The 26,183-nt window shown below is 38.2% G+C and overlaps 1 protein-coding gene across 5 annotated transcripts in view; it reads right to left on the minus strand.

Annotated features, from left to right (window-relative positions):
* Positions 1–26,183, minus strand: part of DNAH9 (dynein axonemal heavy chain 9) — a 352,397-nt gene that overhangs the window by 78,954 nt on the left and 247,260 nt on the right. For all 5 annotated transcript variants that reach the window (XM_079135288.1, XM_079135287.1, XM_079135285.1 and 2 more), the window contains 8 exons: positions 25,756–25,944; positions 22,709–22,944; positions 15,878–16,000; positions 14,133–14,337; positions 12,223–12,387; positions 8,832–8,972; positions 4,161–4,331; positions 2,318–2,440 (listed from right to left, as the gene is read on the minus strand). In XM_079135288.1, the coding sequence (XP_078991414.1) occupies positions 2,318–2,440; positions 4,161–4,331; positions 8,832–8,972; positions 12,223–12,387; positions 14,133–14,337; positions 15,878–16,000; positions 22,709–22,944; positions 25,756–25,944 (1,353 nt within the window). The remainder of the gene's footprint in view (positions 1–2,317; positions 2,441–4,160; positions 4,332–8,831; positions 8,973–12,222; positions 12,388–14,132; positions 14,338–15,877; positions 16,001–22,708; positions 22,945–25,755; positions 25,945–26,183) is intronic.

The raw sequence follows: 26,183 nt of genomic DNA on the forward strand, positions 1-26,183 counted from the left end.
ACCTGGCCTCTTAGCTCTCTTTTTTGACTCTCTGGCCGCCATGAGATGAACAGTTTTCCTCTGCTGTGTACTTTTGCATGATGTTCTGCCTCACTGCAGGCTCAGAGCAGTACAGTCAAGCAAGCATGGACTAAAACCTCTGGAACTGTGAGCCAAAATGAACATTCTCTCCTTTAAGTTGTTTATTCTGGATATTTTGTCACAGCAACAGAAAGGAAATACAATAATTTTATATAAACTGCATATTGAAGTGATAATATTTTGGCTATAGTGGATTAAAGAAAATAATTTATTTGTTATTAAAACTTATTCTATGAGGGGGGGTATGGGAAATGGTGGCATGAGACAGACATCATTACCTTATGTACATGTATGATTACATAAATGGTATGAATCTACATCGTGCGCAATCATAGAAACGAAATGATGTACCCCATTTGTGCACAATGAATCAAAATGCAGTCTGTAAGAAATAAAAAAAATATTCCATCCATTTCTTTTTACATTTTTTTAATGTGGCTAATAAAAATTAAAAATCATAAATGTGGCATGCATCACATTTCTTTTGGATAGTGCTACTCTAGAATAAATATACTCCAGAATGTATCTATTTATTTATATTATATGTGGTAGAAAAGTTGGTGGTTTTCTGCATTTATTACAATTATTCTTAGGTGTTTTGTGAGTGTGTGATTTTGGTTGCTGTTGTGAAGGAATTCCTCCTTTGTTACTTTCCCAACCTGTTATTTCCCTTTTCATAGTTATAGATTCTGAAAAAGAAGTTAGGAAAGTATTTTGAGCAGAGGTAGCATTAGTGGAATAAGCGTAGAATTTCCTAAGATGACTCTTTTGAAGGGGAAAGCATGCACATAAACGATTTATGTGGGGGCTTTTGTTATAAAGTAAATCATCTTGGATGGATCTCAAGGGAATTATGTTAAGTGAACAAGCCCATTCCAAAAAGTTATGTGCCATATGTTTCCATTCAAATAACATCGTTGAGATGACAAATATTATATAAAAGGAGAATAGATTAGTGGTTAGTCAGTAGTGAGAATTGGTAATGGAGGAATGCTGTGATTATAAAGGCCAACATGAGGAAGCTCTGTAAAATGGAAATTTCTTGGTCTTGACTGTGGCAGTAATTGCATGAATCTATACATGCAATCAAACTAAACACACACACACACACACACACACACACACACACGAATTTCTGTAAAACCAGTGAAATCAGGGTAAGATTGGTGAATCATGTTAATGTTAATTTTCTGGATAGGTTATTATATATAGTATTACAAGATGTTAGCATTGTAGGAAGTTGGGTACAAGGAATATCTCTGTATTATGTCTTACAATTGCCTGTGAATCCACAATTACTTCCAAATTAAAAAAAAATGAGTAAGAACTATAAAGAGAAAGAAAACAAATTCTATTACTGTAGACTCATACTTCTTTGTGCTATCAAGCCTCTGTAAAATGCAACAAATATGGAAGATCATAAATAGGATTCATCTTATGCAGATGCCATTCCATGGGTGCCCATTCAGGTATGGCCTGGACTCTCTGGAGTTGGGATTCACTCAGATCTCGTTTCCTGCAGGCATCATGTCAGGCTCTCTGAATGCAGGGACTGTGTCCCTTTATAGACCTTTTCAACATTCATAGAATCCTAACTAAACTAAGCTGCACAATATGTAATGAAAATGGGCTTTACCACCAGCTAGACCAAAATATGCATTCTGGATTTGCCACTAGTAGGAAGTGGGACCTCAATTTCCTCAAATGTTAAATGGAAACAGATAATACCTATTGCTAAGATGGATGTGAGAAAGAACTAAGACCATGCCTTTCTGAGGCACTCAATAAACATGAGCTATTTTCACTGCTGAGCATCCCAGGTTGGAATGCATTCATTCCTTGCTTGGAGTCTGAGTTCAGATTCACATGGAGATGTCTGAATAGAGCTCTGGCACTTTTCTGCTTTTTAGAAATGCTGCAGCAGCATCTCCACATTAGTCCCAGGGACTCACCAGGGAGCCCATATTCCAGTCCTGAGCCCCGGTAGATAAAGGCAGCTCAGAGAAACTTATGGGGACGTAATATTCCCTCCTCCCTGGAGACAGAGCCCTCACATACCAGAATGCTTACCCAGGAAGGATGAGCTGACGTGGGCATCCAGGAAAGGGGATGCACCTATGTTCAGCACAGCTCCATGCTTGAACTTCAAAAGAGAGTCTCGTTGACAGCATGGGGACAAGTATCAGGAGGAAACAAAGAGAGGAGAACTTGACTTTTTCATGGAACCAGTACTGACCTTGACACCTCCCCAGGCCTGATGGGAGAGGAACTCCACTGGGCTAGGGGTGCCTGTCTGTGCTGGAGATCGAAGCAGGAAGTCCAACTCTGCTGCACTGATTTCCTGGTTCATGAGGAGGATCTGCAATGAGGAAAAATGACATCGTATTTCTTTAGCTTGTGGTGGTCTCAGGTCCTGGGGATCTTAGGGATTGTCACTCAGTGTAATTATTACTGCCTCTGACACTAGGGCTTGCCCATCAGTTTTGGTTATTTAAAGAGGATGGAGTGGAAGAAAGCGTATATTTATGCAAATTACTTCTCTGTGCATCTGTTTTCAACCCAAATATCATAGTGACTTAACTGTACACAGTGGATGACTATATATCTTGGTTAGCAGGCATTTATTATGTATCAATCATAAAGCCATGGAGTATGTGCCTGAAATTTAATTGGGCAGATGACACATACAAATGACATGATTCGAGGCAAGTGCCAAAGTGACATATGAACACATGCAAAACAGAAACACACATATGAATCAATGATGTGAATATATGCAAAATAGAAGCACAGATATGAATCAATAATATGAAAGAAGTTCCTGAATAAGGGAGTGATCAGCAAGCCAGAGGAATGAAGAGATTAAATTGACTAAATTTTCTACAACTAGTTTTGTTGATTTTTTTTTGTTTGTTTTTTTCATGGTACTGGGGAATAAATCCTGGACCTTGTATATACCAGGCTAGCCATCTACCTCTGAGCCACATCCCCAGCCCTCTATGAGTAGTTTTGAATTGAGTATTGAAAAGCGAAGAGATGGGAATATTTGACAGGAAGACAGGACTTCCAGGGGTGGAGGGGAATGAAAAGTGCAGAGGCTTGGAAGGGAAATTACAACAGTGTGTGCATTGATGGAAAAACCTTTGGCTTGGTCAGAGACATGATTTGCAATGAAAGGTAGAACCCCTGTGTTTTCAAAGGCCAAGCTGTCATTTAGTCTGGCATGGGGAATACAGAATGTGAGAGGAGTAGCGGATACTAACTAACCTCTACGAGCTTGACTTCAGAACATGCAGAGCAAACACAAAATGATACAATATCTGACTTTTGGAATTGGAAGCGGTCTTTAAGATAATCTAGTTTGTGCTACCAATTTATATATTGGAAAAAATTCCTAATGCTAAATGATTCGGGGGATAAGTACAAGGCAGTAAATTTTTATGACTTTTTGATATTGAAATTAAATGGAAGACCAGGGTTTCTCATTAAAGATGTGGCAACATTAGAAGTTCCCAAATTTCCCAAGCCTTTAGGAACTAAAGCTGTTGAAAATTTCCTAAGGCCATGGCTGCTATTGCTACACAAAGTCCTGTGTGATTTCTTATCCCAGAAGAAGGTTAGGTCAGTAAACTTACTACCTAAAGCTAGATAAATATTGATGGAACTAAAGTTCTTATGGCATTGGAAAATCTTCTAGTTTTTGGTATGGCCGTCTAGTTCCATCTTCAGTACCAGTTTTGATTGACTAGTCGTGGCTGCTGGAGGGATATTTTTAGAAGGATCTTAGCTCATCCACGATTAGCAAGAAGTAGTACAATGATTGATTAAGCATATCTGCCATGAGGGGGATAATGGTGGGGCAGCATGCATGTACCATATTGGACCTTCTTTGGGAAGTGATGTTAAAAGAACAAAGTTTCAGGGCTATGGCATGACTCAGTGATAGAGCACTAACTTAGGCCCTGGTTCCATCCCAGCATGGTGGGGGGAGGAAAGTTTCTTAACACTTGATGATTGGACACTGAAAATGGACACTATCTTCTGGAAATTATTGTTTTTTTTTTCCAGTTTACTTTTACCTGAAAGGTGAGTTGGGCCAGGTAGGTCAACTTATCACACTCGAAGAGTCCGCGGGTCGTATACTGGTACACAGAAAAGGTTATGCTGTCTGTTAGATTGGTCACTCTCTCCTTGACGCTCTCACCGGGAGCAGCCTTCTCTACAGCCTTCTGGAAGACGATACTGAAGGCCTAAGGACAGAAGGCAGCATAGTGGCAATTTTCACGGCCCTCCTTTTATATAAGAGTGATCAATTTTCCAGTCCACCCAGAGAAAAGTTTTCCCAGTATATCTGGGAAAAACAAGAAACAATGGCAATGAAAGAAGATGCTGTTAGCTCTTAATTTGTTCATATGAACCACTACATTGCTATGGGAGTGCCACTATTTGAATTTGGTTTGTCTCCTCTGAAACTCATACTGGATTTTAATCCCTTGTGAGATATTAGGAGACTGGAAACTCAATCTGACTATGTTATTTACAGCAGGGGTATTTGGGAGGTAGGCAGAGCTGGATAAGATGATCAGGGTGTAGCCCCTATATTTGAATGGTGGTGGTTTTATAAGAAGGAGAAAGACTAGGAAACACACATGCATTTCCTGTTTCTCGCCATGGGGTGCCCTTCCCCACCTCAGCACTTTGCTAGCAATAAGGCCATCACCAGATGGCCTTGGTCCAAGAACTGTGAACAAAAATAAACCTCTTTTCTTTATAACTTTCCCAGTCTGTGATATTGTTCTTTTAGCATCAGAAAAGGATCTAATACAAGGACATATAGAGAAGAATCTAAGGCTTTGATCATTGAAGAACAAACATCCAGAAGTCAATATACTTTAAATTCAGTAAGTTTTGGGTGGATAACTACTTGAATAGAAAGTAGACAGAGCCAAGAAGGGCCAGCTGGGATTAATGATGATACACAGCATGGGATAAAATTCTTGGAGGCGGAAATGATCCTCTGTACAACTTCGTTGTCTTAAACTGACCCTTACACATAAGAGGCAGTGAGAATATTTTTAGTTAATGATTTTTCCTTTTGATAATGACCAGAATCTCAGATATTATTTGTTCTTTTCCTATTAGCTTTGCAGTCATTTGAAGAGTCCTTGAAAGTGTCCTTTTCCTTCATGAAACTTCTGCAATGGTGAGAGTATAGCCTGCTTTGGGTTCCTCTTCTGAACTATATATTACGGGTATGACGGGAAATAAAAATCACATAAGTTAATTTTCTCTTGTTTTAAACTTAAATAATGACTACTCATAAAAATGAATATTTGGAATGCTGCATTTTAAAAGTGACATGAAGAGAACAAATCATTAAAGAAAATAAAAGCCAAGAATCAATTGGACCCTTCAGATTCTTGGCTCTGCAGATTTCTAGTTTCTTCTCTATTTTGCTCTTATGGTTTCAAGAAGAAAAAAAAAAAAAAAAAAAAAAAAAGAAGAAAAAACCTTAATTCTTTTTTAAGACCAAGTACGCGAACCTAAATGGAAACCACATATTTGAGTCTCAGTATTTCTTCGTTTGCGAAATAGGAAAAAAATGTGAATTTCTTTCTCCATTCACAGATCCATATTTTTTCTTGTTAACAAAGCCTTTGAAGTCTTTCTTCTTCGTTTGCCTTTGATGATCTCAGCAAAGTCTTCTGCCCATCCACTGTGATGTTTGCTTTCACTTGCTAGATTTTGGTTGAAATAATAGCCCATATGAGCTGATGAAATCACTCTCTAGAACCATACAGATTAATTTGAGAAGCTTCCATGTGCAGAACAGGTCCACAGAGATGGATGTACCTTTTCCAGGTGGTTATTACAGCTTTCTTCCAAGGTGCTATCAAAATGGCAGTGATCAGCAAAGAATCTCTAGTTACTATGTTTAAATAAAATGATTCCCAATTCAGGAAAAAAGGTAAAGAAGATGAAAAACCTAGGTACATTAAGAATTTTCTTTACAATAGCTTATTTTGACTGTCTTTTTTTTTTTTCCATCCTGAAAAGAACATCTCTGCTTCTCTCCCCTTTGGGGGTATGGATGGCCCCGGTGCTGGGCCTAATCCTCACTCCCATAGCTTCCTCCAAAAGGCCTGTTCTGCCCACATAGTCTTCTTGTTGATTGAGGCTCCTCTGGTAGATACTCATCAGCTTTTGGAACATTTTTAGGGTCTATGACCAATTGCTTAGTGTCTTCCTACTTATATGAAAATAGTTATAAGACTATTATATTTCCCAGAATCAGTTCAGCTCTGTGCATATAATAGGACTAAAAAAGAATTGTTGAATTAATGAATAACCATGCTCTACTAATGCCTAAAAGAATGAGGGATGCTCTAGATCAAGACTGTCAAACTCAAATGCCTCCAAGAGCCAGGTGTACAAGACCAAACAGGGATGAGGACTGCCATGACACAGAGGGCATGTGCCCATCTAGGGAGCAGCAGCCCTTGGCTCCAGCAAATTCATGCCATGTGGAATGTGAGTACAATGTTGCCAACTTTCTGAATTTTCATGAGAAATCATAAATTGGTATTTATGTGAATCTCTTTTTATTATAGTTATTATTTGTGGTGCTGGAGATGGGGTGGTGCATGTTAGGCAAGCACTCTACCACTAAGGTATACCTCCAGACTAATTCTCCTGATGTTTAAAATATTGGTAACCAATTCAAGTATTTCACAAGCCTTCTGTGGACTAAAGAGAAGAGATCAGTAAGACCTTGGGTTCCCAGTTTGAGACCAGTGATCTGTGTTCTTTTTGCTTCTATCTATCTTGCTTTCCCATCTCTTGGAGAAATGGTATTTCTCCAGTCATGCCTTTCTGTAGAGTATACATAACAGCTACGCTGGGCCTCCCATCAGTCTGCAGGAGATCTGTGTGAGGTGTCTTCTCATCTGTGACACTGTGGTGACATGCATGTGTGTCTCTTAGATTTGGTTGAGTTTTGAAGAAAAGTTACTTTGCTTTAGTTCCATCTTAACCACATTTTAAACTTCAAGTTCATTTAAAACTTGGATCTTGATGAATTTCTGCTTGTGTAAAAGCAAGTGCACCTCTTTTAATGTATTCTTGCTCAAAGCGCTTTGAAAGCTGGGACATATGGCTCCTGGCACTCTGGTCTTCCAACTGCATAGTTCTTTTGGTATTTCTGAAGATCTATTCAACAGCTATTTGTCATAAAGCATTTCAATCTGTTTTCAATGATCTAGTTGGTCAATGAAAGGTAGTTGTCCTTGGCAATTCTTCATAATAACATGGAGAATCAAAATGCAACTCTTCCTTATTTTAAAAGTAGTGCTTCAGAGTTTCCTAGATAAGCATGCTATTGTTGCAAAGCAACTTACAACTTTTTTTTCTTTTTGTGGTGCTGGGGATTGAACCCAGGACCTTGTGCTTACATGGCTAGCACTCTACCAACTGAGCTATCTCCCCAGCCCCACAACATGTTTTTAACACGTATTTTCATAGATTTTATCTGACATCTTGTTTTCTAAGTCACCATGCTAGGCTTCTGATAGATACCTATAGTCGACTTCAACTACTCTTGGAACTAGGGAAATGACCCTGTAATTATTAGGCTAATGCTAAATTTTACATCCGCTCTTGGAATATTTTATAATTCTCTCATATGTTTTCATGATCTGACTATAAGGCCAAGGATTGAGTTTTGTTTAAGAAGATAAAATATTATACATATATATCTTCCATATATCTTCTTAAGGGAAAGGGATTGGGAAATGGTGAAAAGTTCTTTCCAATTAAAATGAGCCCTGGGTACTGGAGAGTTTCTGATTTCTCAGGTGTTCATCTCCCCATCTACACCTTGGCCTCCACACAGTGATTTAGCATTTAACACACATACTAAGGTGTGTGTTTTGTGTGTGTGTGTGTGTGTGTGAAATCTCTGGATCTATATACATATATAGATGTGTATATATGTATATATGTATGTATATATATATGTGTATATATATATATGTATATATGTCTTTTTCCTATTTGTACAAGTGTATGTCCTCTCTATTGGGTCAAACCAATGAAGTTGTCCAGAAATATTACACCACCTTTTAATGCCTCTTTAATTGTGGCATTTTGATGTATTCACTAGGGAAGATGTACTTTCAGAGGTTCACTTAAAATTTATGGGTTTTATTTTTTCATGAGTAAGGTAAGTTTAGTCAGCACTTGCAATTTGCTAACAACTTTGGTTTCAGGAATATTGCAACAACCATAAAACAGTTGCTTTGGGGATATTAATGTAATAAGAAAAGTAATTTAAAGTTGGCTGTTTTGATGGCATGCGTTGGTCTTTCATCAATATAAGTGATATGCATATTCAATCATCTCTATTATATTTTAAGCTCCTGGGGACAGGGATCATTTCTCATATTTCTTTGATATCCTCTTCCACACATCCAATATGCACACGTTCAGAATCCACCCATATTGAATGTGCTTATGGAATGAATGAAGCCCAGGCTTGCTGTGGCACCTGCTTCCAATGAATTATATAAGACTCAATTAAAGAAATGAGGACTATAATATAGGTATGAAGCCAACGTAGCAATTCTCCTGGTCTAGATCTTTGAGATCTCCCATAACTAATGAAGCACATGGAGAAGCTGTCATGGAAAATTACATTAGCAATATTACACTGCTTGATTATGATTCTTCAAAAAACTTCAGGTATAAATCACCTTGAGAGAGAACTGGTACATTGGGTGTATCTTGCTGAGGTCATTCATGATGAAGTAGAGCAGAGAGGCTCGGGCAGCTGCTGGCCGATAGTGCTCTCGGGCCTCGTTGATTTTGACTTCAGTCACCTTGGCTTCCTGGACCTGTAGGAAAAAAAAACAGCAGGCTATTGTTCAAACCAAATAGGGCTTCCAGCGAATCAAGCTGACCTTTCGGTTTGAGTAGTATGTGTCTGTGTATGGGGCGGAGTGAGTGGAAATGGGAAAAGTGGGAGGAAGGTTGAAAAGCCCTGTGGTATTCCTTCATAGAGCTTGAATGGAAAAGGACAGTGTACACAATCTTGCTTTCACACGAGTGAGCTGTCAGTTCTCTAGTTGAGAAGTGTGCAAGCTTCTTAGCTCCATCTCTGATGAAAGGATTTCCTGGAAATGCAAAAAATATATACTGCTTGAAAATGGAGTCAATGCCAAGCAGGTAGAAGTCCATGGAAAGAAGCAAAATAATTTTCTTTTTAAAAAATTTTAATGAAATAGTATATAAATTCAGAGAAAATCTTTTAATGGAGTATTTTATTTTCAGAAAATTTCTTATCACAGATGAAATAAGAAGAGAGACTGAAGCATCAGGAAGAGATGAACATGTCACTTAAATATAAACCTCAACGCTCTCTGCCCTTAGACTCCAAAATAGAATAAAACTACTGATAATTTGTGGGAGTCCACAGGAAAAAGCAATGATCCCTATTGAAGATGTCTCACAAGAAGAAGCCCTACCAAAGGGGACAATTATTTAAGACCTCTTCCAATGAAGTGAACACCTCCTAAATCCCAGAAGGATTGGCATCCTAAGAATTTAAGACAATTAAACAACTTAAAATAGAAAGACAAATGCTGCATGTTCTCCCCTATTTCTGGAAGTTAAAAAAGAAACAAAACCAAAACTTATCTCATGTTGGAAGAGAGTGGAATAGTGGTCTTTAAAAACTAGAAAGGGCTAGGCAAAGGCAGATGGAACAAGTGTGTCCTTAAGAACAGTAGTTATAAAAAAGCATACAATAAGGTCATTACCATAAAGAACAGGCGTATGTGAAAAAGAACTAACTAGATTTATAAAAATAAGACTATACTTATTTAAATTTAAAAAATGTACAGGTAAATATAATAGGGTTGAGTCAAAACAAAACAAAACAAAATAAAAGACTGGAAGAGAGACCTAAAGAAATTATTACAAAAGCAGTTCAGAAATAAAGACAGAAAATATATAAGTTTATGAGACTTGGACAATAGAATGAGAAGATTTAGACAGTCCTAGTAGAAAGAAGTAAGGAATAGAAAGAATGAAGCAGAGACAATATTTGAAGTTTTTTTTTTTTTTCCAGTATAGGAGATTGAACCCAGTGGTGCTTACTAAGTTCCCAGGGCTGACCTCAAACTTCAGATCCTCTTTCCTCAGCCTCCTGAGTTACTGGGATTATAGGTGTACATCATGGTTTCTGATTCGAAGTTATTTTTGAAGCTATATTTGAAGTTAAGAATATTCCAAAATCGATAAAAGGCTATAACCCTTATCTTGAAGAAGTGTATCAATCTTGAGTACAATGAGTAAAAAATAAATCTTGACTATGTAGTAAAATACTGAAACATCAAAAGAGAAGGGAAATATTAAAAGCAACTAAAAAAGACAAAGCTAAAAAGGAATAGCAATTAGACTGAAAGCAGATTCTCAGCAGCAACAGGACAACATAGTTAATATAAAACAATAACAAGTTATTATTATCAGGGAATGATCAGAATTAAAGTACTCTATAGTCCTTACACTGTTTTGCAAGAAGAAATACATTGCTTGGATTCTTTGAAATATATCACATACGTTTATATACGTAAACAAAGGAAGATTAATCCATAAAGTAAAACAAATAGCTGTAAAATTAGCAAAGATCTTTATAAATAACCATAGTCTCTATAGAAAGCAACATGGAGATTTCTTGAAAAACTAAAAATAGAATAGCTATATGATGCAGCAATCTTACTACTGGGTATGTATCCAAAGGAAATTTAATCATGTCAAAAAGATACTTGCACACCTGGGTGTTTATTGCAGCACTATTTACAATAGCTAAGCCATGGAATCAAGCAAAGGAAAAAAAAGGAATAACAAAAGAAATAAAAAATTTCATATGATACTTGGAAGACAGTAAGTGTTCAATAAATGTTCACTGATTTTACACGACTGATCCATCCTTTCACCTACTCATATGTGAGCTGGATCTCTCCTGCCCATAGCAGAGGACTTTGTACCATAATTGTTTTACAAACTCCTACATTCTCTCTGGAGATGTAGAGGCCATAGACAACGGGCAATAGAAGCTGATGGGTACAGCAGCTGCCAAGCAAGTGTTAGACTACACCCTCCTCTTTTCAGGATCTTTACTCCAATCTAAGCAAAGAACTGTCTGTTATCCCACAGTGGGTATGATCTGGTTTATCTGCTTTGACCATCATTACTTTTCAAGTTTTCTACTTTGTTCCTACTGGGAACAAAGTTTCTTCAAAGTCTTTCATATTTGAAGAAACCCCAGTAAGTTGGCAATAAGCATATTCATTCTAAGGTATACTGTTCCTGGGCACTTTAAGATGTATGTGATATCCTAATCAGAATGAGTAATTGTAACTGTCTTCTGATCCAAGAGCAGGACCAGGAATGCCAAAGGACCTATATAGGTTGGCAATCTGCTGGGAAAGGATGAGAGACTGGTTCCTCTTCCTTATCAAGTCATCTTCCAGTTCCCTGCAAGGGGAAATAAAAACCTTCCAAATGTTATGAAATGAATGAAGGAAACTATTTACTATAATTGTTTCCCAGGATGATAGAGAGTTTGAGAACTGAGTTTCCTGCAATGTCATTGAAGTTTTCTCATTAAAATCAGACTTGTGAGATTTTGCTAGTCCTGTGGGTTTTCTCAGGATGCAATCATGCCTGAATCTCAGAACTTTTACAGCAATGTGATACCTTAGCTTCAGGGCAATTCCACAAACTGTCTGAAGTACCCAGTTTGAACTATGATTTCCTGAACAGAGTCAGGACTGCACGGAGTTAAGTGCTCATCAACTGTTTGTGCAGAAGAGATGTCAGGAGCATTTTCCAGAAAGTAGGGGCTCTGTAGCATGGGATGTGAGGTAGTCATTGCAGGAACTCTGTTTAGCTGGACCACTTGGAAGAATTGTGGGAAGATGGAAATGCTCTTTGTTACTCCTCTGACTTCTTCTTCTTCTTCTTCTTCTTCTTCTTCTTCTTTTTTTTTTTTTCAAAAAGTCAGACTTAATTACTGAGTAGAGAAAAACCACAGGAGGACCCCAGTGGGCTGCCTCTCTGGACCATTGAGTGTAAAGTTACCTTTCTCTCCACCTCTGCAGCAGTCAGCTTGGTGATCTCCAGATTCTCCACCAAGGCTGTTTCTCCCAGGAAGTTCCCAGATGCCGAGGAGAGGCGAGAGAGCAGATTGTCTTCTAATGTTTTGAGTGTGATTTTGAATCCATTTTGCTGTTTTGTGAGATCTGACTGCAAATAACAAAGAAGAAAGTGTAAGACAGAGATGCCCAGAGCATCCTTCTCTGGGAGGAGGTCTGAATAAAAAATTGTTCATGGGGCCCGAGTCCCTGCCCTTAGAGACTGTAAAGTGGAGACCAAGTACAGGGATGCTTGAGATCCTGAGCAGAGATGAGCAGATGGGTAAAAACCCAATAGTACCATGCACTGTGGTCCTCCCTGTCCACATCCTAAACAATACAGTATAACAACTTACATTTACATTGTATAACATTTACATTGCATTAGGTATTATAAGTGATCTAGAGATGACATAAAAGTACAGGAAGGATGCCAATGGGTGATATGCAAATATCTTGCCATTTTATATGAAGGGCTTGAACATCCACTAGTCTTGGTATCGAGAGGGATCCTGAAACCCATCCTCCACCCATACAAGTGGATGACTATTCTAGGCATGAGACTTAGGCCGATTTACCCTCTTTCCACTGGGGCTAATCCCAGTCTCTGTTTGTAGGATGTTTGTGCTATCCTCAGCACAATGTTGATATACTCAGAGTCACTAAATGTAATTTATCGCTGTGAATAGAGGGAAAGGTCAAGTTTTAGTTCTCTAGCTTGTCCTCTTTATCACCACTTTACTGCCCCCAAAGGAACAACTCTCCTATGCTTTGCTTGAAAGAAAAAAACAGCAGAAACTTGTCTAACACAGTTTAGACAAGATCATTGCTGGAACCTTCCTCAAGGCTGGAAGGAGACCGGCATTCAAGCAATTCCCTTTCTGATTGTTAGGCTTCATATTCTAAAGCACTAGGCATATTTTATTCCAATTTTGGGAGCCAGGAAGTCAAGTTCAAGCAGCTCTAGCTCCTCTGTCCTCATGCAGTCTTTGGATCCGTGGAAAGAACAACCTACAGGTTGAGGCTTCATAGGCAAGCCTGGTCTATGTTCTGTTCTTAAAAATACACCTCTCAGTCCTATCTCAAGACCAGAATTTGCTGTTCTCTCTGCTGGGAATGCTCTGTGTCTAGCAGCTTTTTCAAATTGTTTGGGAATTAGTTCAAATGCCAATTCCTCATAGAACTCTTTTTGGCCACCACTATGTAAATGAGCCCCCTGGCTTTCTAGTATCACCCTGTTTTATTATCTTTAAAATTCTTATCATTGGAGACTATCATGCTAAGTGAAATAAGCCGATCCCCCCAAATCAAAGGTCAACTGTTTTCACTGATATGTGGAAGCTAAACCACAATAAGGGGGAGGGGCAGAGGGGAAGAAGAGAAGTTTGGTAGATTAGACAAAGGGGAATGAAAGGAAGCAGTGACAGGAATAGGAAAGACAGTAGAATAAATCTGACATAATTTTCCTATGTACACATTTGAAAATAAGTGAACCCCACCATCATGCCTACCCACAAGAATGGGGTCCTAATTAGAATAAGATATACCCCATGCTTATATAATTTTATCAAAGTGGATTCTACTGTCATTATAACTAAGAAGAATCAATAAAATTTTAAAAATTCCATTATGTGCATATACCAGAATAAAAATTATCACTTGCTGAAATAGCATTTCTTGGCTTACATTCTTATTTTGCATGTACTTCTACTAGATCTTAAGCTCCAGGTGGATGGGTGCATGGTTTTCTGTGGTCACTATTGTATCCTCTATACCTATAACCTTGACTGTTACAAAGTTGGTACTCCATGGGTGTTTGTTCAATAAATAAATGATTGCAGTGAACACCTGACGTACCTTCAGTTGCTCCAGATCTGGCCTCTCCATGCTGACCACAGCAGCCAACAGCTGGTCCTCCAGGCCATCTCTGGTCACGGTGAAGTTGATCAAGGTGGCCTGAGCCTGTAGCTCAGGCTGGTAGTGAGGATTGGCCAGCTTGGTGTGAAGGATGAGCCGGAACTTGGGGTTGTATTCACACTCTTTGTCCCCAATTTTAATGAATCTGGAACATACAGGCTCATATGAAGGTGGGGTGATATCCTGTGATTTTTTTTTCAAGATCACAGCCAATGATGTGAACATATTCAAATGTATTTTTCCTAAGCATGTCTAGCGTGCACCTTTGGGTCCTTCTTTGCCCTAGTTTAGGGGACAGGTGTGAAGGAGAATTGCCTTTCCCTTGGCCACCCTGTTTGGTATGTGCCCTGTGCAGTTCTAGAGGGTAGTCAGTACAGATTAGGGTACTGTGGAAAAGCTCCAGTAGATGGCAGGGAAGTGTTTGGAGGAAGGGGCATCTTTAATTTGCACAAAGGTGTTTTTATGCTACAATAGGGCATACTTTTTCTGATGGCTGACAAGGGAATGACTTTGATGAGTGAAAATAATTAAACACATAAATGAGCACAACCTAAAGACGTGGACAAGCAGCCTAGGGCTTGAGCAGTGGGTAAGACTTTTGCTGCAGTTGGATATGGTTTGTCCCTCAAAAGTTCACATGCTGGAAGTTTGTTCCCCAGTGTCATAATATTGATGTTAAGAGGTGGAAGGTCTAGTGGAAGGAGGTAATTAAGTCACTGGGGTAGGAAGGGATTAATGCTGTTTCTCCGAAGTGGGTCAGGTCTGGTAGGAGTCAATAAATTCCAAAGAAAGTAGGTTACAAGATGAGTGAACCTGACCCCCTCCTCAGTCTCTTGCTTCCTGTTTCACCATTTGATCTCTCTGTACTTCTCAGACGTCCTCTTGCCATGGTACCATCCAACATATTGTGATGTAGCCAGAAGGCACTCACCAGAGGCCTGAACGTTGGAATTGCCTGATCTTGGACTTTCAGCCTCCAAATTGTTGAGCTAAGCAAACTTATTTTCTTTGTAAACTACCCAGTCTCAGATATTTTGTTATAGCAACAAAAAGTGGACTAAGATCCTAAGTCAAGCATACCTTCATGATAAATATCACTCCCTGTCTTAGTACTGATGACCTTTCTATCATTTCCCCTGTACATCATCTCCTCTTTCTGCCCTTTCCTAGCTAAGCCTGGATCAGGCACCCAAGATCAAACTGAAATGTGTGTGGTGGTGGTGGTGGTGGGGATGCTGGAAATCAAACCAAAGGGCTTGCTCACATATTCTAGGCAAGTGCTCTGCCACTGAACTAAGGTCCAAGGCACACCAAATGACAGGAGATGCGTTCGCAGAACCCACATATCTGGCTTGGATAAAATGCTCATACTTACATATTGGTCAGTCTGCTTTTTGCCCACTTTCCTTCCCAAGTTCCTCCTAAACTGTACACTGTGGCCATTTAGAAGGAAGTCAAGGAGTTGTTGACTGGTGGAAGCAAAGTTCATGCCAGGAAGTCTTCTCTACCAGAGAAGGGCAGCTAAGCAGCCCTCTGCTGGGAGAAAGAATGGTGTGCTGGCTGCAGAGAGCTACTTGACAAGAGCAGAGGAGAAGAAATTCTAGGAAGAGCAGAACCCTCCACAATTCTAACTGGGGTGGTGAACCAGCTCCTCACAGAGGGCCAGCCACATGGCTGAGTCTTACCGTCCTTTCTTGATGACTTCTCTCCCAAGCAGAGGTCCCAGAACAGGATCAATGGACTCCTCCAGGTTTTCAATCAGCACCACATCTCCAGCTTCCAGGGCATGCTCTATGGTTTGCAAGTAGCTGGGGGAGCAAATCCGGCAGGGTGAGCCTGTGGCAAGGTATCACTCAGAGGCAATTTAACAAGATGACCGTGCCTCCAAGGCACAGCTGTACACTTGGAGGCACAGCTATTTGAAATGTCTTCAGTGGTCACATTTTTCTCTATTTTGAGTGACATTAATGAGATTCTGTACATTTTTAGAAATAGGGAGAAATTACAAAATACAAATGATTATGAAAATTAATAATCCTTCAATCTATTATTAACAATTTGATATTTACTGTGTACATTTGGACATTCAGTGGTCATTTGGTAATTGGATCTTAGACCCCTGTGGATACCAGAATCCACAGATGTTCAAGTCCCTTATATAAAATGATGTAATATTTGCATATAACATCATTCCACATACTTTTACTCACAATATCTAATACAATGTAAATGCTATGTAAGTAATTGCTACACTCTGTTATTTGGGGAGTAATGACAAATGAAAAAAGTCTGTATGTGTCCACTACAGGCACAATATTTTTCAGATATTTCTGATGTGTGGTTGGTTGAATCTGTGGATGTGGGTCCTGCAGATATGGAGTGCTATGTTGTATTTTCAAATTTAGTTTTTATATTATTGAATTCATATGGCTCTTTTATTTTATAACCCAGATTTTGTAAATAAAATGTATTTTAAACATTTCCCTGTGCCATTTAATATTCTTCCAAAGCAAATTTTAATGACTGGATATTAGATTATATTTATATACCTGATTTATCAATCAACGAATGCCTTTTCAGTGCTTTGTAGCATTTAATAAACATGTAATAAATAGATTTCCCCAAATCAATTTGTAAGTTTGATATAATTGCAATTCAAACAAAACAAAAATGTTTTAGATAACTTGAGCAAAGATCTTAAAGGCAGCATAAAAGGCCATATGCCTAGTAACAGAAATAAAATGATGAAGAAGAAAAGGAGCTCATATTATCTAATACTAAAATATTTTATGTAACTTCAACAATACAGAGGTATAAAAAAATAGTCTCTCTTTTTTTTTTTTTGTTTGGACTGGGAATTGAACCCAAGGATGCTTTATCACTGAATTACATCTGCAGTTCTTTTTTTTTTTTTTAATTTTGATCTAGGGTCTCACTAAATTGCTGAGAGTCTCATTAAGTTGCTGAGTTTGGTCTTGAATTTGTGATCCTCCTACTTTAGCCTCCTAAGTCGCTGAGATTACAGGCATGTACCACCATAAAGTTAGCAAGTTAGCAATGTTTTTGAATGATGAATTATACAAATTATTATTTCTGTTATTTTTTAATTTTAATTTTTTGCAGTACTGGAGATCGAAACGCAGGTATCACACACGTTAGACAAGTGCTTCACCATACCACTGAGCTGCAGACATCCTGGCCCTTTTAATTTTAATCTGTTAAGTAATGTGCTGGGAATTGAACCCAGAACTTTGTGCATGCTAGCTAGACAAGTGTTCCACCACTGAGCTACAATCCCGGTCCTCTTTGCTTTTTTAGGTAACTACTTCTCCCTACCTTTTTTACAATGATAATACATTACTTTTGTAAGGAGAAATACTATAATAAATGTGACTGAATTTAGAACTAAATAATTAAAAACCAGTATAGTAAGCTAGATACATTTTATGTATTAGATACATAAAAAAGAATAAAGATACTGTTTAATACAATAATGATACAGTAAAATAGCATTTCTAATTAATTGAGAAAAGGATGGAAAATTTAATAGGTGATACTGGGACAATAGCTAACCAGTTGGAAAATTAGTTTACATTTAATTTAGGACCTTAGAGTATGATTGGATTTCAGTGTAAAAAGAAAATTAAGGGCTGGGGATATAGCTCAGTTGGTAGACTGCCTCGCAAGCACAAGGCCCTGGGTTCAATCCCCAGTACCACAAAAAAAAAAGAAAAGAAAAGAAAATTAATAGAAAACTAAAAATAATAAAATTTCTGGAGAAAAAAAGACTGTTCTAAAGATGATCTAGAGAAGAAATGGGTGATAAATATGACCAAATAAAAGCAAAATTAAATAAATGGTAGTATGTTTAACCTCACAAATAAAAGGCAAATAAAATGCTTGGACAGATTTCTATTCATACGACAAAAGAAGATTATGCACTGTATATATAATACAGTATTTGCATTCAAATAAAGTATGACAGATCTAGAAAACCACCCAACAGAAAAGTAGTCAATTGACATGAACAGAGAATTAATGGAACAAATATTTATTGAAGGCCTACAAGGTGTCAGGCAGTGTTTGCAGTAGTAGGGATATAGCAATGAGAAAAAAAAAATTAGACTTCTGTCTAAAATGCATTCTGTTGAATAGAAAGGGATATTTTAATCAAAGTTTGGGGGAAAGGTCAGGGTGAGATTATTCTGTGACTACAGATGTAGATAATAACATATGTTCCTGGATGTTACAGTTCATGAGATTGAATTTAGGGACCCTCTACCAATGAACTACAACCCAACACTTGCTTCCCGTCTCAGGTTGCAGAGGCTGGCCTCAAACTTCCTATCCTTCTGTTTCAGCCTCCTGAGTAGCTGGGATTACAGGTATGTGTCACTGGCATGTTTAACTGTTATTTTTAACATTACACATTTGGCTTAAACAATCCTAGTTGAACTAGACGTGTGGGAGAGGATGTTAGGGATACATGACCACAGCAGCAAACCTCACCTCATGTGTGCTACATTGGTTAAATCTCAGGTCTCTAAGTGAGGATAACCTGGGTTCAAATATTGCCTCCATAACAAAACAATACAAAACAAAACAAAACAAAACTAGTTAATGTACTGTCATATGCCACAAAATGACATTCTAGTCAGCAAGGGACTGCATACATGACAGTGGTTCTGTAAGATTATGTCACCTAATGACATCATACCTATCTTACTTTGTGTAAGGATGTCCCATGCTGAAATCAATGAGATTGAAGCAAAAGATAAATGAATGAATTAAAAAAATCAACAAAACAAAAAGTTGGTTCTTAAATAAAATTGGTAAACTCTTAGGCAAGCTAATAAAGAGAAAGAGAGAAAAAACTCAAATTACTACATGATGAAAAAGGAAATATCATGATGGATACTACTGAAATACAGATGATAATTGAAACTATTTTGAAAATTTATACTCTAATAAAATAGAAAATCTTGAAGACATTGACAAATTTCTAGAGACATATTACCTAACAAAATTGAATCAAGAAGACAAAATTTAAACAGATAATTTCAAGCAATGAAACTGAAAAAGCCTATCAACAAAGTAAAGCCCAGGACCAGATGGAATCTCATCTGAGTTCTACTAGACCTTCAAAGGAGAACTAACACCAATCCTCCTCCTCAAATTATTCCATGATATAGAAAAGGAGGGAACCTTTCCAAACTCATTCTATGGCGGTAGTATCACCTTGATACCCAAACCAGACAAAGACACATCAAGGAAAGAAATCTTCAGACCAATATACCTGATGAACATAGATGTAAAACCTTTTTTTTCAGTATGTTTAAATTACTTTTTCTCTATAGTTACATATGACAGTAGAATGTATTTTTATATATTATATATACATGAAGTACAACTTCCTATTCTTGTGGTTGCACGTGATGTGGAGTTACCTGGTCATGTATTTATATATGAACATAGGAAAATTATGTCTGATTCATTCTACTATCTTTCCTATTCCCATTACTTCTCCCTTCCCTTCATTCTCCTTAGTCTAATTCAAAGCACTTCTATTCTTCCCCACCCTTTGTTGTGTGTAAGCATTCACATATCAGAGAAAATATTCAGGCTTTCTTTTGGGGGGGATTGACTTATTTCATTTAGTATGATAGTCTCCAGTTCCATCCATTTACTGGCAAATGCCATAATTTCATTTTTATTTATGGCTGAGTAATAGATCATTGGTATATATACCACATTCATGGACTGAAAGTCACCTAATTTATCTATTGTGAATTGAGATGCTGTAATCAGTGAGGTAGCCATGTTACTATAGTATGGTGATAGATGCAAAAATTCTTAACAAAATACTGGCAAATTGCATACAAAAACATACTCAAAAGATAGTACACCATGATCATGTGGTGTTTATCTGAGATACAAGGTTGGTTCAACATATGGAAATCAATTCATCACACCAATACACTTAAAGACAAGAATCACATGATTATCCCAATAGATACAGAAAAAGCATTTGACAAAATACAGCATTCTTCATGTTCAAAACACTAGAAAAACTAGGTATAGTAAAAACATACCTCAACATTGTAAAAGTTATCTATGCTAAACCCAAGGCCAACATCATTCTAAATGGAGAAAAATTTAAATCATTCCCTCTAAAAACTGGAACAAGATAAGGATGCCCTCTTTGACCACTTCTATTCAATATCATCCTTGAAACACTAGACAGAATAATTAAAGGAAAAAATTAAAGGGATATGAATAAGAAAAGAAGGACTCAAACTATCCCTATTTGCCAATGACATAATTCTATATTTAGAAGACCCCAAAAATACTCCACCAAAAATCTTCTAGAACTCATAAATGAGTTCTGCAAAGTAGCAGGATATAAAATTAACTCCCATAAATTAATTGTGTTCCTCTATATCAGTGACGAATCAACTGAAAGGAAAATCAGGAAAATAATCCTATTCACAATAATTTCAAAAAAATAAAATAAAATAGGAATCAATCTAACAAAAGAAGTGAAACACCTTTACAATAACTACAGAACACTAAAGAAAAAATTAAATATGGAAAGATCTTCCATGTTCTTGGATAGGCAGAATTAATATTGTCAAAATGGTCATACTACCAAAAGTGCTATACAGATTTAAAGCAATTTCTACTAAAATTCCAATGATGTTCTTCATAGAAATAGAAAAATCAGTCATAAAACTCATTTGGAAAAATAAGTCAAAGCAATCCTTAGGAAGAGAAGTGAAGCAGGAGCCATCACAATACCAGACCTTAAATTACACTATAGAGTTATAGTAACAAAAATTGCATGGTATTGGCACCAAAATAGAAAAACCCCTACTAGAAGAAAACAGGCCCAAATCTTCATCATGTCAACTTAGGAACCAAATTCCTCAACAAGACTCCCAAAGTGCAAGAAGTAAAGTCAAGAATCAATAAATGGGATTTTATCAAACTAAAAAGCTTCTTCACAGCAAAGGAAACAATCAAGAACATGAAGAGAAAGCCTACAGAGGGGAGAAAATCTTTACCACCTGCACCTCAGATAGAGCATTAATCTCCAAAATATATAAAGAACTCAAAAAACTTAACACCAAAATACCCAAATAACCCAATCAATAAATGGGTAATGGAACTGAACAGACACTTCAGAGAAGAAGAAACATGAATGGTCATCAAATAAACGAAAAAAATGTTCAACATCTCTAGCAATTAGAGAAATGCAAGCTAGAGAACTACCCTGAGATTTCATCTCATTCCAGTCAGAAAGGCAATTATGAAGAATACAAGTAACAATAAATGTTTGCAAGAATGTGGGGGAAAAGGCACACTCATACACTGATGGTGGGATTGCAAATTGGTGCAATCACTCTGGAAAGCAGTATGGAGATTCCAATAAAACTTGGAATGGAACCAACATTTGACCCATTATCCCACTTCTTGGCATATACCCAAAGGACTTAAAATCAACATACTACAGTGATGCAGCCACATCAATGTTTATAGCAGCTCAAATCACAATAGCTAAGTTATGGAACCAACCTAGGTGCCTTTCAACAGATGAATGAATAAAGAAAATGTGGTGTATATGCACAATGGAATATTATTCGGTCATAAAGAAAAATGAAATTATGGCATTTGCCAGTAAATGGATGGAACTGGAGACTATCATGCTAAGTGAAATAAGCCAATTCCCCAAAAAACAAAGCCTGGATATGTGGATGTTTACACAAAATAAGAATGTGGGGAAGAATAGAAGTTCAGTGGATTAGACAAAGGGGAATGAAAGCAAGGGAGGGGGAAAGGGAATAGGAAAGACAGTAGAATGAATCAAACTTAATTCTCCTGTGTTCACATATGAATTACACAACCAGTGTAACTCCACATCATGTTCAGCCAGGAGAATGGTAAGCTATATTCTATGTTTGTATGATATGTCAAAATATACTCTACTGTTATGTATATCCAAAAAGAACAACATCAATGACAAAAGGATGCTCTATGATGTTTACGTGATGATGAAACTGCATATAAGGGCATCTATCATCATGTATTCCTGTCATTAAGTGACACATGACTGTTTTTTAATTATGATTAAACACACAAAACATAAAATTTACTATCTGAATCACTTTAAGGGTACATACCAGTGGCATTAAGAACATTCACACTGTTGTGTAATATAATAGTTCTTGTAAACTCTGTACCCATTAAACTCTAACTCCCTAGTTAGAGGTGGCGGAACTGGGAGGAGAACCAGGAGTAACAACCAGGAGGGACCTCATTTGAGATCAGGAGGAGAGATAAGCTATCAGGGCTTCATATCTGCCCCTCACATTTCTTTCTTTTTTTTTTTTTTTTTAATTGTTCTTTTTAGTTATACATGACAGTAGAATGTATTTTGACATATCATACATACATGCTTACGTTTCTTTTTCTTGCATACATGGCAAAAATGGTGACTTTTGTGCTCAGTTACTCACCCTTTCTGACCTATCTGGGTGACCCGGAGGTCTTCTCCATATTTGGTCTTGATCCACTTGATGCCTTGCAGCTGAGGGTCCACCATGAGCGGCCAGCGCTCACAGGTGGTGAGAATGGTGGCGTTCTCCATGGACATGCGGTCTGCCGGGAGGCCCTCGTTCTGCCAGGCAGCCACATCGGCATCATCTGTCAGCATTCTGAGGGGATCCAGGGTTGGGGTGACTGGGATGGGAACCTGGTAAAGTGACAGACATGTGTTCGGAATGGAAGAGCACTTTCTCAGTGGGGGTGAGATCCCACTACATGACACAGCTCCTCTAAAAGCAAGATTGACATTCCCCAGAGAGTGCACATCAGCCGTGTGATCATTTTTGGAATCAGGTTTTGTTTAAGTCCTGAAAGTCTTTTTCTCTTGAGAGATAAACAATAATAGAAAGTCAGCCAGTGTCATCAACTCTTCACTCTGTTATATTCACCTAAATCAAATTTCTGCTGTAGATTGGTTGTATTTTAATCTGTAACCTACGTGCCCTCCTACATTTATTTTTCTACTACATCTCTCTGTTACTGGTGTGAAAGTTCCATCTATTGCATCACCTTGCAAGGGGTAGAAAGGCTGACTTTCCTGCCTGCCCAAAACTTCCTACTTCCCGGGATTGCTTGAAGGTCCCTCCCTGCAAACCTGCCTGCAGTCCCTGCTGGGAGCATCTACTAGCCCTGAGAACTCACCCCCATGACTTCTCTACGGTCCCTTCAGGGCTCCCAGACCCTTCCTTTTCTTCTCTTTTGGTCTTTATCAGCTTATTTAAATTTTCTATAAGCAATCTTTTTCATTGATGACTCACATACACTTTTAAAAAACTCAAAGTAAAATCCACACAACATAAAACTAACCATTTTAAGGTGCAAAATTCAATGGCATTTAGTAACTTCACAGTGCCGTGTGTGTAACCATCAGCTCTATTCCCAAAACATTTACATCGCTCCAAAAGGGAACTTCATACTCATGAAATAATCACTCCTCATTTCCTTCAACCCCAAGCTCCTGGCAACTACTAATATGTTTTCTGTCTCCACGGATTTTCTGATTATGGATATTTAATATAAATGGAATCAGACAATATGTGACCTTTTGGTGCCTGGCTACTTTTATTTAGTGAAATGTTTTGGGGATTCAGACACATTCCCTTTCAATCCCTCTGTCTATCTCCTCTCTGTGCTTTTCTTTGCCCAGTTGCCCCAGGAAAATCTCTTTAAACCATCTCCTATCCCTTAACTTGATCTATTAAGGGCACAAATGGCCTGTGCTATACCATCAAACAAACCATTAAAAAGAAATCAGCCCTTTCGAGGTTCTTATCCAGGATCAGAAATAGTTTTAACATTTTTTTTTTCTTTTAATCTTATTCACAGCAATGTTATTTTGAGAAGGAGTTGATAGGTTTTAGCAGACTGCCTGTTATAGACGTGCCCCTGAAATCCATGTGTTAAAAACTTTATTTGTAATGCCACAGTGCTGGAAGGTGGTCCCTAAGAAGAGGTGAACAGGTCATGAATGCTCTGCCCTCCTGAGGGTATTACTGGCCTTATCATGGGATAGGTGAGCTAGCGTGAGAGTGGATTTATTATACAAGTGAGTTTAGCCTCCTCTTGCTCTCTGGCTCTTGCCCTTTCTTGCATTTCTGCCTCCTCCCGTGGGATGACACAGCACAAAAGCCCTTACCAGATGTCAGAGCTCTTGGGCTTCCCAGACTCCAGAAACATAAGCGAAATAAATCTCTGCTCTTTATAAATTATCCAGTCTCAGGTACTCTGTTACAGAAGCTGAAAACAGACTAAGACATGGCCAAAGGAGTCTACGGCACAAAAATGTTTAAGAAGCCCAAACAAAGCCAGAAAAATCCTCACCAGCTGCTAAGCAGCAGCTCATCTTCATTTACTCAGTTAATGATGGCTCTTTCGGCAATTTCCTCTTTTCCACCAGTGTTCAAGATGAACAAAATAACAGTTTAATTAGTATTTTTAACATGACTAGTTAACATAACAAGTACTGCTATGTTATAATAGCTTAACTAGTACTTGTACTATTCCAAGTACTATAATAGTTTTTAAATCTCTGTTTAGGAAATTATCACATAAGTAGGATTTTATGAGATAATCTGGGAAATCAAACATTTACCACCCAAAATGCATTTTTTTTTTTATTCTGAGGATACAGCTACCAATGGATTTTCGAAGACATCACTTATTGTACTTGTGAACTTTTTGTGCTGATTCTTCTTGTAGCTGAATTTTATGAATTTAATATCCTCTATGAACATGTTGGCAGTATCCTGATCTTGGATGACTTTTGAACCTCCTTTAGAATGGAGTGTATGGCTCACTGAATGCTCACTGAATATTTGTGGATGGATGATAATGAGTGACATGAATGTGCCACGGGAATATTAGGAATTATTCTGACTACAGGATCCAGGTGCATCTTGGAATCCCCTCTGATCAGGAACTAGCAGCTCCCCCACTTCATTAAATTGGGTGGAAGAGGTGCAGAGGAAGGAGCCGGGAATAGATCCACCTAGTTACCTGAAGACAAGCTGTTCAGCCCATGGAAAAAGCACCTGAGTTATGGTGAGGGTGTCTCTGAGTTCCTGGGCACAAATCAGTCAGATGCAATGAATACAGAAGTAGAACTTCCCCAACTGCTCCTATGACATTTGGCTCGGGAGCAGGAAGATCTGAAAAAACAAGGTTCTTTCTGGGCTTCCTGGGTTTTACTATTTTGAGGAAAGCCAAGAGAGCTTCTGGCCAGAGGGCCCAAGTTTCCATGAAGGACTTCATTGAGAAGTGAGATTCTGTCCTTGACTGGCCTAGAGGGTTGTGGGTCACAAGTCAGGGCAGTGTAGGAGGACATGGGTGCACATGTCCTAGGCCTGGTGCTCACTCCTGGTAGGAGTGAGTGAGGGCAGCAGAAGATTTGAGTTCCTGGGGTCATGTGATCTCACTGGTACCCATGTACAGACACAGAAGAAATTCAGGCAATACGTACCTCCAGCTGGCTTAGGAAGGGTCGCCAGGTCTCGTCCATGAGGCTTTGCCGGTATTTTTTTGTAAAGAAGCCAAGGTACGAAATGAAAGCTGTAATGAGCAAAATGTCTCCACATAACGTCCTTTCCTGTTGTTTGAAGTTCTGCACAGCCTCTGCCCACCTCACGTTTTCAGAAGAGAGTCCTCCAACCTACCATTTCAAAGGCCAGAGAGGAGAGAAGACGCTGTCATACAGCAGGCTACAGAGTAGTGGGTCTGGCTACAGAGATCACACATTGCACATTCACAGCAGGAAGAGTCAGGACATCACTGACGTCATTTGTTTGACCATTTCAATTGGTGTGATTTGTCCTGGTTTCAGCAAACAAGCCCTTGTTCTGTTTTATGCATTATGAGGGCCACAGAAAGATGACTGTGTTTTTTTATTGG

This window comes from Sciurus vulgaris (genome assembly GCF_902686455.1).
Source record: "Sciurus vulgaris genome assembly, chromosome: 3".
Classification (NCBI taxonomy): Eukaryota; Metazoa; Chordata; class Mammalia; order Rodentia; family Sciuridae; genus Sciurus; species Sciurus vulgaris.